The 19,057-nt window shown below is 39.5% G+C and overlaps 1 protein-coding gene across 1 annotated transcript in view; it reads left to right on the top strand.

Annotated features, from left to right (window-relative positions):
• The first annotated feature begins 16,390 nt into the window (after positions 1 to 16,390).
• grk6.L (G protein-coupled receptor kinase 6 L homeolog) overlaps positions 16,391 to 19,057 on the top strand; it is a 39,362-nt gene continuing 36,695 nt past the window's right edge. Inside the window, exon 1 of the mRNA XM_018252207.2 lies at positions 16,391 to 16,628. Within this exon, the coding sequence (XP_018107696.1) occupies positions 16,577 to 16,628 (52 nt within the window). The 5' untranslated portion in view covers positions 16,391 to 16,576. The remainder of the gene's footprint in view (positions 16,629 to 19,057) is intronic.

A 19,057-nucleotide genomic window follows, 5' to 3' on the forward strand; every position in this document is an offset into this window, starting at 1 on the left:
TTTACATAATCCCATGTGCAGGGTCATACAAGCTGTGGCCCTTGGCTTTTGGTAACATTCAGTTCTTAGGATAGTAGCAGAATGCTAGATGTTATAATTTATTTCACTCAAATTCAGCTCTTCAAATGTAGAACCTTTGCCATGGCCCTTTAGCATTAGCCCTGTTAGAATAAATCATCATTGACTAATGTACTAGTGGCACACAAAGTTACTGGAGAAACTCTGCTTACAGAGAAGTGCTCTTGCTGAGGGTGTGATATTTTTATACATTTTATACATTTGCCTGTTTACTTTTTATTGACTTTTAAACACTGTGTTTATTGCAGGCCAGAAAGAAGGTGTGTAACTAGTCACAAAATGCTCGTTTTATAAGATGGGTGGGAAAACTATTTTTGTACTGATAAAGGTGACTGGTATCATTGACAGTGAGATTTATATGTAGAATGGGTTTTGCATTGTCCCTTTCTGTGTATATTATTTTACATGGGGCAGTGGTATTTCCATAGACAGGGGTTTTAGAAGGTGTTTGTGATGAATTCTGTATTATGGAGAATAAAAACAAATCTTTACATTTAATGGCTACAGGCATGCCTAGTCACATACTAAAACATGCCAAAAGAACTTTTAATAAATGGTGATATTGTGAATCAGTAACACAAAAAAAATGAAGGTGCTTCATCTACATTAAATAAAATTAATATAACCCAACTCTTGTAAGAATTGTGCATTAACATATATATATATATATATATATATATATATATATATTTTTTTTTTTTTTTTTTTTTTTTTTAAACACAGTACGTGTGTGTGTGTTTCTTTATAGTAGTGAAGAATAGAAAGTTCTATTTTTTACATTGCAAATAATAGCTTAGCTATGGTTTTACTAGCTAATTGCTGTTGAACAAGAGTCATTTGTTATCCATATCTTTTAACAAATAGGGAAAAATTACAGTGTATTGTATGTGCAGTGTCCAAAGTGCAATTCTGGGTGAAAATCAGCATTTTCTACCCATAATGCAACATTTCCCCCATTATTCCAGTGTAATTGCAGAAAAACGGATGCATTGCGTTTTGAGACAGGTTGCCTTGGTTGGTGTTTTATTCTGAGGCCCTATCTCCAAGGAGTATGTACTCCCACATAGGTATTCTCTAGGTATTTTAGCTGCCTCCCACACTCCAGAAACCATACAGGTTGATTAACTGACTCATACTAGTTAATATAATATGGATATTATATTTGAAGCTTACCTGGGTCAGGGACTGATGTGAATGATGAAAACAATGTTTAGTGCTGCATAAAAATGTTTACACAATCAAAATAAATTTGCAAGTAATGGGCAGTCAAATATAATTTTTCTAAACTATTTTTACTTTTTTTGTGTTTAAAGCTTCCAACTTAGAAGTTAGAAGCAAACACAGTGAAAGTGCAAAAAAAAGGCTGCCATTTTTTGGGTACTTTTGGAATTGCTCAAGAAAGGTGAGCGGGGGAGGCACATGGTCATCCCCACCGGGACTATCAAGTTAGGGAGTGGAAGAAGGGACTACCCAATAACATGCAATAAGTACACTCTGCATTCCCTGGAGCACAAGGCATGCTCTTGCACCCCTTAGTCCTTTAGCACTTGTACCCTGGGGAACTGTAAATGGCCCCTTATACCTTGTACTTGCTGGTAGCTAAACCATATTTGTGGCAACACAATCCTGTTTGCTTTATTTAATGTTTACATTTTTATAGGAGATTTAAGGTATGAAAAATGCCTCATCTGAAAAACCCAGGTCCCAAGCATTCTGCATAATAGATGCAGTTATTTTAAGGTCCTTCTGTAAATCATTGAGTTTGACAAGTTATTTGTTGTCCAGTGTGAATAATAGGCAACAATCATATTACTTTTTTCTTTTATTTCAGAGATGTTATTTTATTCTAAGCAGTTTTATTGTGTTTTTAGTGATTTTATTTGTATTTTCAGTTGCACATTCTGAGGTTGATTTATAACCGCTGTGAACTCCAGGCTAGGGATACACTGAATCCAGAATTTAGTTTGGGATTCTGTCAAAATATTAGTAATTTTTGAAGATTTTGAATTTAGCTGAATTCAAAGTGTGCTTCCCAAGTGAAAACCCCTCTAAACGTTATGTGATTTTGAGGCTCGGGACAACTAAGCACAACATTTTTTTCATGTAATTGATTTGTTTTTTCTCTCTCAGATTTAAATATGTAAACAATTCCGAATTTGGATTGGTATTCGGCTGATTCCAAATGTTATGGATTCGGCTTATCCCTACTCATGGCATTCATATTGTTTTATAATTTTAAGCACAACACAAGTTTTAGGTCAATATTCAGAATTTTAACTTTATTTAAGCGTTTTGATGTTTTGGAATAGAATGATATAGGGTCAGATTCAATTAGATGAGAAATCTCCTAATTCAGTTTCAGATTTTCCCATACAGCCATATGCAATTCAATGAAAAAAAACCTCATTGGTTATCACATGAAACCACTGTTGAAGTCTACAAGGACTTTCAATACTTTGGGGTATCAGTTTACTGTAAGGGGTGTCTTGCAGGAGTGACCTTGCAGTCTAAAACATGCTTATGTTTAGTGTGCTGCTTTTCCTGTACTGGTGTGGATTTTTGATCTATAATAGTCAGTGTATTGCAAAGTTGCTGGGAATCGGACATTCAACAACATACTAAAAGTAAACGTAAAGGAGAACCACCCCACCACAATCTGAGATGCATGGCCATTTTCACCACTTAATAAAGAATATCAAGCATCAATAAATGGGCCCCATCATTTATCTAAACTTAAAATTTAAGTAGAATAACACAAAAAGGCTCATATATAATTACCACTGAAGTGCAAGAGGCAAGTGCAAGAGGCAAGTGCAAGAGGCAAGTGCAAGAGGCAAGGTACAAAGCTGCTGGCACATACAGTAGCAACTCTTTACTTAATGCCTGCCATAGCCAGTATCTGCTGTACCTTGCAGCCCCATGGGTGCTCCATAGTCTGGGTAACTAAATGATGTGCAACCTAGGGCAATCCAGGGGAAGTAGCGCCGGATTTACATAGCGAGCACCCCTAGGGCCGCTGAAGTTCGTCGCTCCTGTCCCCTCCCTTTTATTCGTGCAAATTTTCATCATCTGGACCAGAGCAATGGGGATTAGCGCATTAAAAATGTTAAAAATATTTTATCTCCTGCACATCCCCAGTGTTTCTGAACCAATGTGGGTGTGGTTGGGCTCCTAAAATCCTGCCTACCCAGGCCCGGGCCTTGGCGGCCTTTCCATAAATCTGGGCCTATGGGGAAGCCCCTATTATGACAACCACCTGCTTCCTCTCACTGTAATGCTGCCCAAGCACAGACAGAGCAATCTAAAACTATAAGTTTGGTTTGGTAAGTGTGGTTTACCTTATAGTTTGAGAAAAGACCATAAGCAACCACATGAAAACCCTTAAAATACTTGAAAACTTAAAATACTTGAATTTCAGCTGGGCTTTACACTTCAGCGCCAAGTTGGCAGTGTAGTGATGTTAAAATCAACTTTAACTGGACTTGAATGCTTCAATTATTAGGATTATGTCATGTCAGCAAAGGGCAATGACTGAATTTATATTTGTGTTTCTATGGTGGCACCTTGAGCAGAACTACCTGGTCTTCATTATTATAAAATTTATTCCTACAGATTGCCATGCAGGAGGTTGTTCTCATTGCAATTATACCACCCGCATTAATAACTATACTGTTACTCTGCACAGTGACCCAGTAGTCTGGTTTCCGCTATCTATCTATAGTTGTATTGTGAATGCATCCCTTGTACTCTTGCCCTTGGCTAGAGAGCATTAATTAGAAGCCCTGTGATGTCTTATAACTAACAGTACTTGGCATCACAAAACTCAAATTTAATCAGATGGCATTTCTTTGATCATAACAATAATAGAGAACCCTGCTGTGAGATCCATACAAAAAAAATCTGAACTTCGGTGGGCGAAGATAGTGTTTTGCTTCATTATCTGCTGCTAATGCTAGCTTGTTGTTAGTGTTACAGGCCGGTCCAGAAGCAGCAAATAAATGTAAAGAATGGAATAGTAATACTATTACAGGTATGGGATCCATTATCCATAAACCCATTTTAATCAAATAATTACAACTTTTAAAAATGATTTTCCTTTTCTCTGTAATAATAAAACAGTACAGGCAAAATAATCCTATTGGGTTGAAATTATGCTCAAATTATTTTTTTGGCACGGAGATCCAAATTACAGAAAGACTCCTTATCCAGAGAACCCCAGTTCCCGAGCATTCTGGATAACAACTCTCATACCTGTACTAGATTTTTAAGGCATGGTTTATTCTGCACTGCTTTTTTTCAACCAGCTGCAAGTAAAGCAATGAAAAAAAAATGTCATTAGCTTCCATGGGTTACTGACTGGTGCAATTTTGGCCAGTGTAGATAACTGTGCCCCAGTATTATTTATACAAAAAAATCCAAAACTGGTCAGTACAATGCCCCTATAAGTATGAAATAAAAATGATGAATTAGGACCTCCTGAAATCTCCCATTAAAAAGTGTGTGTGTGGGGGGGGGGTAGTTGTGCAACTGCCACAAAACCCAAAACCAATGGCACAAGTATTTTAACCAGCATAGAAATGTTTAGAAGAATGGACTTAGAAGAATGGAAACCACTCTCTGTCATCTCTCATGGCAAACATAAAAATGCACATTTGCATGTTTTCAGTCATTAAAATGACAGGCGACACAAAGAGTGATGGAGAGTTTCGGCAAATAAATGTTATTTGTGCCACTGGCAAAAAAGCATCCTTTTTTCCCAGCTTTTTTGTTAGGATAAACATTGGTACTGCTTGGCATCCTTGGTATCCCTGAACTCCAGTGGCTATTCCGATTGCCAAAAAATAGTTTATCCATAAAGGACTGATGTCAGTGAAAAAAATCTCTAAAAAGGAATGTGTCAAGATTAAATAATAAATACTGAGGATTTGTGCTGCATCATAATTTCTGAAAGATCTTAAAGGGGATCTAAAGCCCTTCTATTTTTAAAGGTTTCTAAGATATTAGTAATTTAAGACTACTGATACAAGAGTTTTGGCTTAATAGCTCTCATAGAGTGTCAGTAATGGCTGTGATTGGTTGGATTTGGAGTCACGACCAAGGAGGAAGCTGTATGCCAAATACACAGGGTTAAGAAATTTCGTAGTCATTTTCCAGGTAAAAGAGTCAAGGCAGGAGGTCAAGAACTAATGGCCAAAGCAAAATAGCAAGTTACGAGCACCCAGGAACTTTAGCAACAAAGACCTTTATTCAGTCATCGAACCCGGGTCTCTGTCATCCTTTAATTGTACATTTTCTTACAGACAAACCAAGTTATTATATTATATGCTGCTTTGTCCCAACTCACATCAGTGCATGGCCATGGGCGCCACCATCTTGCCCACAAAGCGGAGCTGTCCAGACCAGCAACCTCGAGGTTAGCTTACTATATAGGAAGTACATAGAAAGTGCACAGACATGTAGGGTTACTGATACTCTGAGCTTCAAAGAGAGCTGCTGAAAGCCTGCCATTAGCAGTCTAATCCCCATATGTTATAAAAGGCAGTAATCCATAGCAACCAATAAGATGTTTGTTTTTAAACAGATGACCAGCAAGCTATCTGTTGATTGGTTGCTATGAGTTACTGCTCCCGGGCAAACTTACATAACGCCCCTTAATGCCTGGTATTAGCAGTCCAAAACTGATAATATCTCAGAAAATGTATTGCTGTAAACTGCTTAGAGGACTCATGTAGGTTTACAATAACTTTATTTTAGGCAAAGGTTATCACCTATAGCTCTGTGGGGCCTTCGGTGGAGCGCTCCTGAGCTACATATTAAAGGGAAATACATTGTGGGGTCTATGCCTTCAGAGTTTGGGAGACAAAGCAGGATAAGATGAAGTCAAATGCCTGAAGAAGTGATACATAATCAGGCATATTATACATATACATATATCATACATATTAAGTGATACATAAATCAGGCCCAGATTTTCACTGACTTGATATGGGAACCCCAGAATTTCTGGCATGTTCAGGGTGGTAGTAGCTGCAGGGTAGCCTCACATTAATAGGTGGGCTTGCACACAATTCAGCAGAAGAGGCAGGACAGACACAATGGCCCATGACGCAGTTGTACAGAAGTGCAAGGAGCATGTTAAGATGCAAGTACATTTAATGAATAACATCAGTATGAGTAACAGTTGTGTTTATATAAGAGTGGCCTACTTGCAGCTATGTTCATAAATAAACCCTAAAGTTATTATAATGTAGCCACTTAACAGGTTATATCCACCCACTATTATTTAATACCATTGAAAGAATATGTGAAAGTTGTTTCTACTCTATGGGTAAGGTAGTTAGTTCTTAATGCTTCTATGTGCACAGATTGTGAACTTTATGAGACAGAATACCAGAGCATTTCGTTCAGACTTCAAGGGCAGAATACCACATTTACCACATACAACTTCCTTTTCACAACGAACAGTTGGTAAATATTTCTTGGGTTTCATTTTGAACAGGCATGTGACTGTTGTCTTTTCTTCCAGTTTCAATAGCTCATGCAATTATGGTTTATTATTAACGTAGTTGCTTCCTCTTACTCCAACTTTGGAGGAGAAAGAAACACAAATTATAAAAAAGGGTTTATGTTCTGTTTATTTTCCGTAAAGCATAATGGTATAGCTTTCTGTACACAAAAACGTGTATCTTTGGCTGACTTGTATGAGGCAACCTAAATAAACAAAAATAGAACATTATTATTTGCTCAGGACTTTGGCAATGGCAGCTTTATGCAAACATAAACTCAAAATATAGTACAGTATACTGGCCTGCCAACTGAACTAATTGGCCCCAACACAGCACAATCCTCATCAACCATTTAATATAGCACCTGAAACATTTATGACTGTAGAAAATATAGAATTGTTGTGAGCAGTGGCGTAACTTGGTAGCTTCACCCCACCCCCCCATGCCGCACTGCAACGGGCCGGCACTGCAACGATACTTTAAAGGTAATTGATGGGTTGTGGAGGGGGCTATGATGCAGCAGACTCCGCAGTCCGGGCCCCCCTGCTGCCAGGACCCCCCCCCCCCCCACAAGGCCTGCTGTATAGGTAGTTACGCCAGTGGTTGTGAGGATCAGTACTGTATGTATGTCTGATGCTGCCCTAGGCAAAGTACCCCTACCCACCCTGGATCAAGTTCTCTGGTGGGCCAGTAGGAGGCCCAGTCCAACACTTAATCTAACTTTAAAACACAGGGCTGTGTGGTTTACTCTGTCTTCCTGCATACATTCTGCATGGAGTACATATCTACCAAGGAGTTAAGTAGGGTTTTTTTTGTATAAATCGTTGATACCTATGACTCCCTGTGTCATACACTAGCAGAGTACTGGCCATTTGCACAGGAAACCTTCAAGTGAATGATTTATAAAAAAACAAACACTGAACTCTTACCTACTATAAGTTGTGTTCTCCCTGCAGAGTAAATAGAGGAAGAACCATTCAAGGCATCCTAAACCACACGTCCCTGTGCCCTGAAATACAACTTCCCTCAAGAGGCGTGCCAAGGGGCACCCTAAGTGTTGCAATCTGCTTGTAAGGTAGTGTAAAGCTGGCCATAGATGTTGAGATTTTTAAAAGATCAGATCCTGATCGTGAGACCACGATCTTCTCAGAACGATCGTACGATCGTACGAATCTACCATCAACTAAAAAGACCAATTTATCAGGAAAACAAAGGGGAGCTGCCTGCTTGGCCCTGCAAACATAGAGAGATTGCACTGGGACCGACAAAGATTTTTTGACCTGGCCGATCAATTTCCCGACAGATGTCGGCCGAAAAATCGTAAGATGTACGATCGTTCGAATACCACTAACCGCACGATAATTTCGAAGGATTGGTCGGGCTTCCCTAAAATCGGTCGTTCGGCAAGAAGAATCGTCGCGTCTATGGGGACCTTAATGCAATCTGTTTAAATTGATTGTTCGAGTTGTAAATAAAGTTGGGCAGTAGTAGGAAGTGATAACTCAACACTGTTGAGCCACAATAAAGTGAAGTTCTGTTTAGGGAACTTAGCCTTCCATACTTTATATTTGAACTTTACATGCTTTCCCCCTAATAGGCCAACCATGTCATTACCCCTTGTCAGCAAGAGATAGTGGCAGACACAGGCCACCTGACAAGGAACTTTCTAAAACATGTCTAATGATACGCCTACTAATGTGCTGTGTGCATAAGGCAACTACATTGCCAGAATTAGGAATTCGCCGACGATGTAATTGCTAGTATATACACTAAATGGCAGTGTGTTGGGAGTTTCCTTAAATGGGAAGGATTTAGGGGTTTTTATAGATAACAAGTTTTCTAATTCTGGGCAGTGTCATTCTATGGCTACTAGAGCAAATAAAGTTCTGTCTGGCATGAAAAAGGGCATTAACTCAAGGGATGAAAACATAATTATGCCTCTTTATAGGTCCCTGGTAAGGCCCATCTGGAGTATGCAGTGCAGTTTTGGACTCCAGTCCTTAAGAGGGATATAAATGAGCTGGAGAGAGTGCAGAGACGTTCAACTAAACTGGTTAGAGGGATGGAAGTCTTAAATTACGACGGTAGACTGTCAAGGTTGGGGTTGTTTTCGCTGGAAAAAAGGCGCTTGCGAGGGGACATGATTACACTTTACAAGTACATTAGAGGACATTATAGAGAAATAGCAGGGGACCTTTTTACCCATAAAGAGGATCACTGTACCAGAGGCCACCCCTTTAGAAAAGAACTTTCATTTGAAACAACGTAGGGGGTTCTTCACAGGACAGTGAGGTTGTGCACTGCCGGGTGATGGTGTGATGGCTGATTCAGTTAATGCCTTTAAGAGTGGCTTGGATGATTTTTTGGACAGACATAATATTAAAAGCTATTGTGATACTAAGCTCTATAGTTAATATAGGTATGGGTATATAAAATGTATGTGAAAGTAGGTAGGGGTGTGTGTATGGATGCTGGGTTTTCATTTGGAGGGGTTGAACTTGATGGACTTTGTCTTTTCTCAACCCAATTTAACTATGTAACTATATATAGAACTCCCTATAAATCCCTTCCTCCCCTGACCCTCTAAGCTGAAAGTAACCCCTTATATGGGCAGGTCCGCCTATTCCCACACCATATGATGATACCTCTCACTTCTTGTACTGTGCCCCACCCCTTTCCAAAATGGTTGTGCTCTAGGTAGCAGCTGCTACTGTCTCCCCCTAATTCCAGCTTTGCCCATATGTTCACCATGAGTTCAGTGAATAGGCCTTGCACTGAATATGCTTTTTGTCAATAAGAAATGCATATTTTAGGTAACAAATAAGCTGCAAAACACTATGATATGAAACAAAATTTTTTTATAAAAAAAATGGAAATAGTATCCCACTAATGATGTTGGCTTCCATGATCTCATGGTATTAATGCAGAGATGTATGCTATGTTATTAAAGCAATATTGTAGAAATCCCAAAAGTACTCCTTGGCCTATACCACTCCCTACACTCCCCAAAAAAAAGTTCTATAATTTGGAACCTCTGCTTTGGAATGCTCTGCCTCCATACCAGATTTATAGTCTGAGCAGATATGCTGCAAGTTGAGAATACATTTAGAGACAAATCAGTAGTTTAATGGAGCATAACCTTGAAATTGCTTATTCTTGCTCTAATATTCCACTCGCACAGATTCAGTTCTGTATGGTCTAAATGAGCTTCAGGAGTTGGCTCCTGCAGCGAGAACGTTCCTATCCAAACACATTAGCATGCTCAGGCTGGTGACAATGACGCCAGCCACGCAGAGCTGAGAAGAGACCTCTACTAGCTGTGAAATGGATTCAACTATGAAATATAACATATTGTGAATGCATACTATGTTTACATTTTTTTTCAAGAGTCCATTTTAATTTTTTCCAGACAAACTGAAACATTACTGTGTTGCTTTCAAGTAGTAAAAAAAATATTTTAGTATAGTACTGTCCGAAAAGGGCACTGCTTAGCTTTGTCTGCTCTGCCAACAAAGTTTAACCAAGTTAATATCTTATGTATCTAACCTTTTTATCAATCCCAACCTTTTACTTGAATCAATAATCCCAAAGCCAGACATGTGACTTTTTTATTATTCTAAAAATGCTTAGAGGGGATTTCCAGCCTCAAACTATCTGCAATGACACCATCATCTACAGAAAAATATTCAATAGTAAAGGGCACCACATTATACTGGTGCCACATATCACAGTGGGCCAAGGTAGAATGTTAATGAAGCCTACCCAACCAAAAGAATGAGAACAGAGGGCCTAAATCAAGCCAGTAGGTATCATGGGACTGCAGCTGTGGAGTGGGTTGTTTAGGGGTTAATGATAATAGCACAGCTGGTTATGACCTGCCCTGAATTGTCACCCGATCTGCTCCCAATGTCACTCGCCCCACCCTTGATGTCATCTGCCCCACCTGGACTTCCCCATTGCAAAAGGTGGCAACCCTAGTTGCTGTGATAAAAAAATAGGCAACAGTTGTGCATTTTTTAAGGTAAGTAGTGTTTTCAGATAGGATTGCATAAAATATGTCACATGGAGCTCATTAAGAGGAATAAATTGCAAGTCTGCCATACTATAACAACTGAAAGGCATAACCTTGCTTGGATCTATATGGAAACCATCTTCTTTCTGGGCAGCTAAAGAAAGGGTGCAAAATGTTCCTAGGATTAGTAACCCAGAGTTTGCTTTCAAGTGGTGACACAGTAAACACTACCTGCTGATTGGTTGTGATAGGTGACTAGACCAGTAGCAAACTTTGAACATTTTAATAGATTACCAATACAATACATTCAAAACATTAGCAGTCTGACATTCATGCAAATCAGTTTTTGTAATAAATACTTGATAATAATACATAGCCGCTGTGTATGCTATATTTGTGATATATTTAAAGGGGTAGTTCACTTTTAATTTAACGTTTAGTATGTTATAGAATGGCTATTTCTAAGCAACTTTGCGATTTGACTTTATTTTTTATAGATTTTTAATTATTTTCCTTCTTCTTCTGACTCTTTCCAGCTTTCAAATGGGGGTCACTGACCCCATCTAAAAGCAAATGCTCTGTAAGGCTACATATGTATTGTTATTGCTACTTAGGGGCAAATTCATCAGAGACAGTACTTCGACTATCGAATGGGCGAATAGTCGCAGCGTTTTTGCGCTCGATCCAGTACTTCAACTATCGAATGGCGAATAGTCGCAATGTTTTTCCGCTCGATCTATTCGAATCATTCTACTCAGGCGAATTTACACCAATTCGATAGTCGAGGAGCATAATAATTCGAAGTTTTTTTACTTCGAATCCTTCACTCAAAGTTAGTGAATCGGCCCCTTAGTGTTACTCATCTTTGTATTCAGGCCCTCTCCTATTCATATTCCAGATTCTCAAATTATTGCATGGTTGCTAGGGTGATTTGGGCCCTAGCAAACAGATTGCTGAAAATTGCATCCTGGAAAGATGCTGAATAAAATCTTAAAAACCATAAATAATAAAAAATGAAAACCAACTGCAAATTGTCTCAGAATAACCACATTATACCAAAATGTAATTTCAAGGTGAATAACCCCTTTAATGTTTCTGATATATTTTCAATGTAATTTGTTTTGTAACAAAAAATCTGCATATTTGCTATTATTTGTTGATCACAAATGCCCTTTTAAATTCTCTACCATCTGCATTCATATTTGCTGTCCAGTCTACCCTTTCTCACTTGTGATGGTGTTGGTAATGATTTGAATTTAAAATGTGCAATGTATTTGTCAGTCTATTTAGGTTGTTTGATATTATTTACCAAATCACTGAACAACTATCATTAGACAGATCTGAATTCAAATAGAAAGAGATTTAAAATGTTGATAAGGTCTTTGGTGCCTGCCAAATAGAAGCATTACCGTGCACTGATCCTGCTGATATCCAGCTTCACACTACAATATCTCTGTGGCTGATGTGCAAACTTTGACAGTATAAGGGCATCTCTGTAACATATTAAGTGGGAAATGCTTTTCACAGAGTTAAACACAGAACAAAAATGGAACGTTTTTTAAATGCTGCTTAATAAATATACACGTCAGTATATTCCCTTTCTAAGCAAGGTATGTTGTTGCAAAACAAAACCTTTTTGGTTCAAAAGAAGTGTTGGTGATGAGGTGGGTAAGAAAAAAAGGCTTTCAAGTAAGCTGGGAGAACCGAAACGCTTATAAGGTACAAGGAGGCCAATAAATCATGCAAAAAAGCTATCAGACAAGCTAAAATCGATATAGAACAGGGTATTGCGGCAAGCAATTGTTTTTTAAATATGTAAATAGTAAAAAAAAATTGAAGCGGGAAGGGGTGGGACCCTTAATATCAGGGGGGGGGGATCAGCTGGTTGATCAGAACAGAAAAAAGCAGAGATTCTGAACTATTTTTTGTCTGTCTACACACATGAGGAACCAGTTAATGAAGGTTTCCTGCTTAATAGTGCCAATTCTAATAGTACAACTAATGATGCATGGTTCACACATGAGAAAATTCATAAGAGACTAGAACATGTTAAGATAAGTTGGCGTTCCCGTCTCGGTGGTGTTCCCGTCTCGGTGGCGTTCTATCCAAGATGGTGGTGCCTATGAACCACGCGTGATGACATCATGCGCCTGGCGCGAACTTTGAAAATAAAAGGACTTCCAGGTCATGGGTTTTCATGCCCGATAATAGGAATTCCTGTTTTGTGTTCCTGGTGGTGGTAAATGGAACATTTTCTAATTGGACCAGTGTTGTTAGTGGAGTACCACAGGGCTTTGTACTTGGTCCTTTGCTTTTCAACTTGTTTATTAATGACCTGGAGGTGGGCATTGAAAGTACTGTTTCTATTTTTGCAGATGATACTAAATTGTGCAGAACTATAGGTTCCATGCAGGATGCTGCCCCTTTGCAGAGTGATTTGTCTAAACTGGAAAACTGGGCAGCAAACTTGAAAATGAGGTTCAATGTTGATAAATGCAAGGTTATGCACTTTGGCAAAAATAATATAAATGCAAGTTATACAATAAATGGCAGTGTGTTGGGAGTTTACTTAACTGAGAAGGATCTAGGTGTTTTTGTGTATAACAAGTTGTTTAATTCTGGGCAGTGTCATACTGTGGCCACTAAAGCAAATAAAGTTCTGTCTTGCATAAAAAAGGGCATAAACTCAAGGGATGAAAACATAATTATGCCTCTTTATAGGTCCCTGGTGAGGCCTCACCTGGAGTATGCAGTGCAGTTTTGGACTCCAGTCCTTAAGAGGGATATAAATGAGCCGGAGAGAGTGCAGAGATGTGAAACTAAACTGGTTAGAGGGATGCAAGACTTAAATTATACGGGTAGACTGTCCAGGTTGAGGTTATTTTCCCTGGAAAAAAAAGACACTTGTGAGGGGACATGATTACACTTACAAGTACATTAGAGGACATATAGGCAAATAGCAGGGGATCTTTTTACTCATAATGTGGTTCACCACACGAGAGGCCATCCCTTCAGACTAGAGGTAAAGAACGTTCATTTGAACTTTTTATTTTGCAGGTGGTTTTTCACAATGAGGGCAGTGAGGTTGTGGAATGCACTGCCGGTTGATGTTGTGATGGCTGATTCTGTTAATGCCTTTAAGAGTGGTATGGATGATTTATTGGACAAGCATAATATCAAAGGCTATTGTGATACTAAAATCTATAGATATGGGTATATATACTGTAAGTTATGTGAGGGTATATAGGGGTCAGTGTGTATATGCTGGGTTTCATTTGGAGGGGTTGAACTTGATGGACTTTGGTCTTTTTTTGAACCCGATTTAACTATGTAACTATAACTATGTAGTTCTTTGTTCGCCAGCACTGTATTGTTGAGGGGCAGGAGGGGGGATGAACATAGCTGTTCCCTTCCTGCCCCCTAACTTGCAACGTTCAGGCACACAAGTCAAGGAGCAGCTAAGGAAGCTGTTTGCAATGGCACCCCATTCTTACTGCTTCCAGGACTAGCTTCTGCCCCTTGATACTTTGCTCTGCACTTTTTTAATGGGGCATAAAGTGCAAAGAGCAGCATTCCCTGGGGCACAAGTGCTTGTTAATTGAGCATAAAGGGAAATAATATTGAGATTCTGGGAAAAGTAAATGATCCCCTATAGTATTTTTATGACTGACTATGATGGTGGATGATGAGAGCATCCCTGAGATATGATTCTTATTTGTTAGTGGAGGTATATGGTCATATAATACACAAAAGCCATGAATATCTTGTAAATTATATCCTTATAAACGGTGAGCTCTGATGTCATCAGTTATAAACGGTGAGTAGTATGTCATTTCTGTCACATGACTCACTGAAACTTGTGTATTATAATAAATAAAGTACCCCCTCTTGTAAAATATGAGGATATTATAAGTTACCTCGGAGTTCCATGACCTGTATAAAAACACTCGGCCTTCGGCCTCGTGTTTTTATATGGTCATAAAACTCCTCGGTAACTTATAATATCCTTATATTTTACAAGAGGGGGTACTTTATCCACTATATAATGTGAGGGTGCAACGTAGACTTTTTAGAGCTGGTACCTAAATCAGCCAGTGTTTTTCCTCTTTAGATTATCTCGTTGGGAATGTAAAAGGTTGAATATGAAAAGTTGTAGTTCCTGGCAATCAAACAAGAAAAGATTATAATATTCTGTTAGCTCGCATATCTTACAACAAAAGGACGGATCCATGCGTGTTCCCTGGCCCCATATAGACTAGTAATTCATTCTTTGCAAGTACATAAAGTTTTATAAACTTACGAATATGATGTTACGTATCTCCTTTACTCTCTTTTTACTGAATAGCAAAATTGTGCTCTTTATGCATATATACATACTGGTATTGGATCTATTATCCAGAATGCTTGGGACCTGATTTTTTTTTGCAGATTACAGATCTTTCCATAATTCGGATCGCCATACTTTAGGATTGTTTAAAAATCAATTAAAACTTTAAAGGGATTCTGTCATGATTTTTATGATGTAGTTTTTATTTCTAAATTACACTGTTTACATTGCAAATAATTTACTCTACAATATAAAATTGAATTCCTGAATCAGCAAGTGTATTTTTTTCTAGTTGTATTACTGGTGTGTAGGCAGCCATCTCACGTCATTTTGCCTGGTCATGTGCTTTCAGAACGAGACAGCAATTTAGGATGGAACTGCTTTCTGGCAGACTGTTGTTTCTTCTACTCAATGTAACGGAATGTGTCGCAATGGGACCTGGATTTTACTATTGAGTGCTGTTCTTATATGTTCCAGGCAGCTGTTATCTTGTGTTAAGGCCCCCATACACAGACCGACAGACTGGCAGACCGAGTCGGCAGCTTATCGGCCCATGTGTGGGGCCCTCCGACGGGCGTCCCCAATCGATATGTGACCGAAAGTCGGCCAGATGCCAATCGGACAGGGTAAAAATTCCTGTCGGATCGCGCAAGCATCTTTTCATTGATGCGGTCCCACCTTTAGGGAGCTACTATCTGGTTACCTTCCCATTGTTCTGTTGTTAGGCTGCTGGGGGGAAAAGGGAGGGGTGATATCACTCCAACTTGCAGTACAGCAGTAAAGAATGACTGAAGTTTATCAGAGCACAAGTCACATGACTGGGGGCAGCTGGGAAACTGACAATGTCTAGCCCCATGTCAGATTTCAAAATTAAATATAAAAAATACTGTTTGCTCTTTTCTTTTGAAAATCGGATTTCACTGCAGAAGTCTGCAGGAGCAGCACTATTAACTGATGCAAAAAAAAATAAAACGATTTTTCCATGACCATAGCCCTGTAAATAAACCCAATTAGGATGTTTGGGGTTCATGCAGCTTTTACCATCAAGTACAAGATACTGTTTTATTACCACAGGGAAAAAACTTTTTTTAAAAAAAAGTAGTTTGCTTAAAACAGACTCTACGAGAGGTCTTCCTTAAATTCAGAGCTTTCCACAAAACAGGTTTCTAGATAACAGATCCCACACAGTATACTCACTCTCACGTGACGTATTAAACAACATGCAAGGTTCTATAGGCATATTACAACATCAGAAACAATCCTCGGCCCCACCCGCTATCCGTCTCCTCCGCAGCATCTCCTTTTGCTCAGGCTCAAACCCTTCTTTATTGCTGTAGAACCGAGAGATTTCAAATGACACGCCGACTATCCAATTGTTTCCTGATCAAGCAATAAGCCCCGCCTACCAACTCCACCTTCAATCAACTCGCGTGTCCACGCCCTCCAACGCTAGAGGTGCAGTAAGGTACAGAGGGAAAAGAAGTTGCACTGATTGTGAAAATCCCAACAGCCAATGGACTGTCACCTCGGAGGCGCGGCGGCCTTGTGATTGGTTGGTGTGGGTGGGGTTCTGTCAGTAGCAGTCTGGTGCTTAGAGTCTCTGAGAAAGTGAAGGGGCCGCCTGAGGCTTGGAGCCCACGGCCAGGCCGACTTATGGAGCTCGAGAATATAGTAGCCAACACCGTGCTGCTGAAAGCCAGAGAGGGTCTGTATGAACACGCTGCGTGGTTTAATGCATGCACAAATGTGGGCTCGGGTCGGGAAAGTTACATATGTGTTATAATGGGGGCGTCTGCTATACGAGCGCAACGTATAGACGTCAGGGAGCTTTAACCTGCGGCCACTGTTGCTGGGCTACACTTCACTGAAACCCTATGACTGGCGAGGCTTCCGTAGGATGCTGGAAGCTGTAGTCCAGCGCATGCTCTGTGTGTGTGTAGGGGCATAGATACATATACACGGCTGTGTTGCTGCAGTAGCACTATTTAAACCTGTATTTACTGCATTGCATAGAGTGTACATGAAACGTGTGTGTTATTGCTGTGACAATATAGCTGCTATATGGCCCACTAAGTGTTGTGGAACTATACACTAAAGTGCCTCCAAATAACTGCCATATTTTTAATTAAGCGCAAACGTGTACAGTAAAAAAATGTGTAATTGTTTGCCCATCCCTGCTGCCATATTTGTACAGGAGCTATGGCGGAGACTGGGGAAATATCATTAGGGAGGCAATTAGCATAACAACAGGTGCACTTAAGCATCTCGGCGGCGACTAAGTGGCTTTTAGCTTTGACATCACTTATTTCAGTAATTTGCCTCCGTCTCGCTCCGGGCTGTGTCAATAACATCCTCTATTAATTCTCATAGAAAAAAAAAATCTAAGCTCAGAGTTCAGGTGGCATATGTACCGCAGCAGGTGTGTGCCTTGAGCTATATGTAAGAAATACACCCGCTGGTCTTCCGCCTATAAAACATTTATTCTGCCAGGCTGCAATATAATGTCTAGCTACATTTGTTTGTATATAATCTGCAGTTTTATCATTTTTTTTATATGGGACCAAACGGTAAATTATATCCTTATAATACTCAAGAGCCGTGAATATCCTGTAAATGATATCCTTATAAAAGGTGCTTAGTGATGTCATTGGTTATAATCGGAGTTTAGTGATGTCATGTCTGTCACGTGACTCACTGAAACTTGTGTATTATAATAAATAATGTACCCCCTGTTGCAAAACAGGAGGCTATTAGACGTCGCCTGGGAGATCCATGACCTGTATACCCTATGCAAGAAGAATTTCACTGGCACTCCGGTTCAATTCAAGCAGGTACAAGCCCTAGTTTATTTTGTGAAGGTGCAAGGTTTCGGGTCAAACCATTGAACCTGAGTGCCAGTGAAATTCTTCCTACTTATGAAATTTGAGGTTGCAGAGGCCTCCTTCACCGAGCACCAGGTATTCGTTTTCAGGAGAGCCAGGGTGTGCAAGCATGGTAACCTTATATCATTCCTCTGTATACCCTATGCCACATTTGTACTAACCATTTTTTTGCAGCCAAGACTAACCTATATACTTTTAACTGTAGATTGTAATGAATAATGTACCCCCAGCTAAAATTTATAAAGATATAAAAAGTCACATCGGAGTTACTGGATCTCTCTGGTCACTTAACTCTTTGGTGACTTTTAATATCTTTATACATTACAGTAGGGGGGTACATTATCCTCTATAAATGTGATACACAAGAACCAAGAATAACCTGCAAAATACATATATCATAATAAATGGTGATTAGTGATGTCATTGCTTCTAATTGGTGCTTAATGGGTATGGAAATTATGTTCCCAGTCCTGGGGCTTTTTTTTTTTTTAAATGCACCAGTCCAGGGGTAAAAAAAATTAGCATAGAGCCACCAATTTTATTTTACCTTTCCAGTCATACCTTGTGCAGACTTCTAAACACAAAAGTGGTTATGTAATAAAAGGCACTAAGTTTGCCCAGGAGCAGTAACCCACAGCAACCAATCAGCAGGTAGAATTTACCAGTCGCCTGTTTAAAAGCAAACAGCTTATTGGGCAAACTTAGTGCCTTTTATTACATATGGAGGTAACACTTTAATCTACTGTGCATGCACAAGTCTGAGATGGTGCTAGGACACCAGGGAAAGGTAAGCAAGATGGGTCTGGGCTGTTTCTTCCTGGACTAGAACAGTTTTTCCCTAAAAGAAGCACCAGCCCTGTGATGAAAAATAATGCCTGAATTAACTGGGTTGGGGGAGTGCCCAACATATTGTCACATAATGATGTTGCTTGTACCACATGACTTGCATATTAAAAATAATGAACTCCCTGCTGTTGGGATGAACAATACTAGAAGTCACGCTGGAGTTCCAAGACCTGTTAAAATTGCATGTGTGCCTGTATGTTGAATTCTACCCAGCAGGAAGCCACTCATAGGACTCAGACGTGCATCAGTTGATAATCAGGATCAATGAATGTTAGTGCTGTGGTTCTTGGATCATTCGCTGCACTCTGATCCTAAGTGCAAATTCCTTCCTGTCATTTATTAATGTATATATGATCAGCAACCCCACCTTTGCCGGTCTTTATAGGATATAAATCCGAGGGCCCTC

The sequence above is a fragment of the Xenopus laevis genome, chromosome 3L (genome assembly GCF_017654675.1).
Source record: "Xenopus laevis strain J_2021 chromosome 3L, Xenopus_laevis_v10.1, whole genome shotgun sequence".
Lineage (NCBI taxonomy): Eukaryota > Metazoa > Chordata > Amphibia > Anura > Pipidae > Xenopus > Xenopus laevis.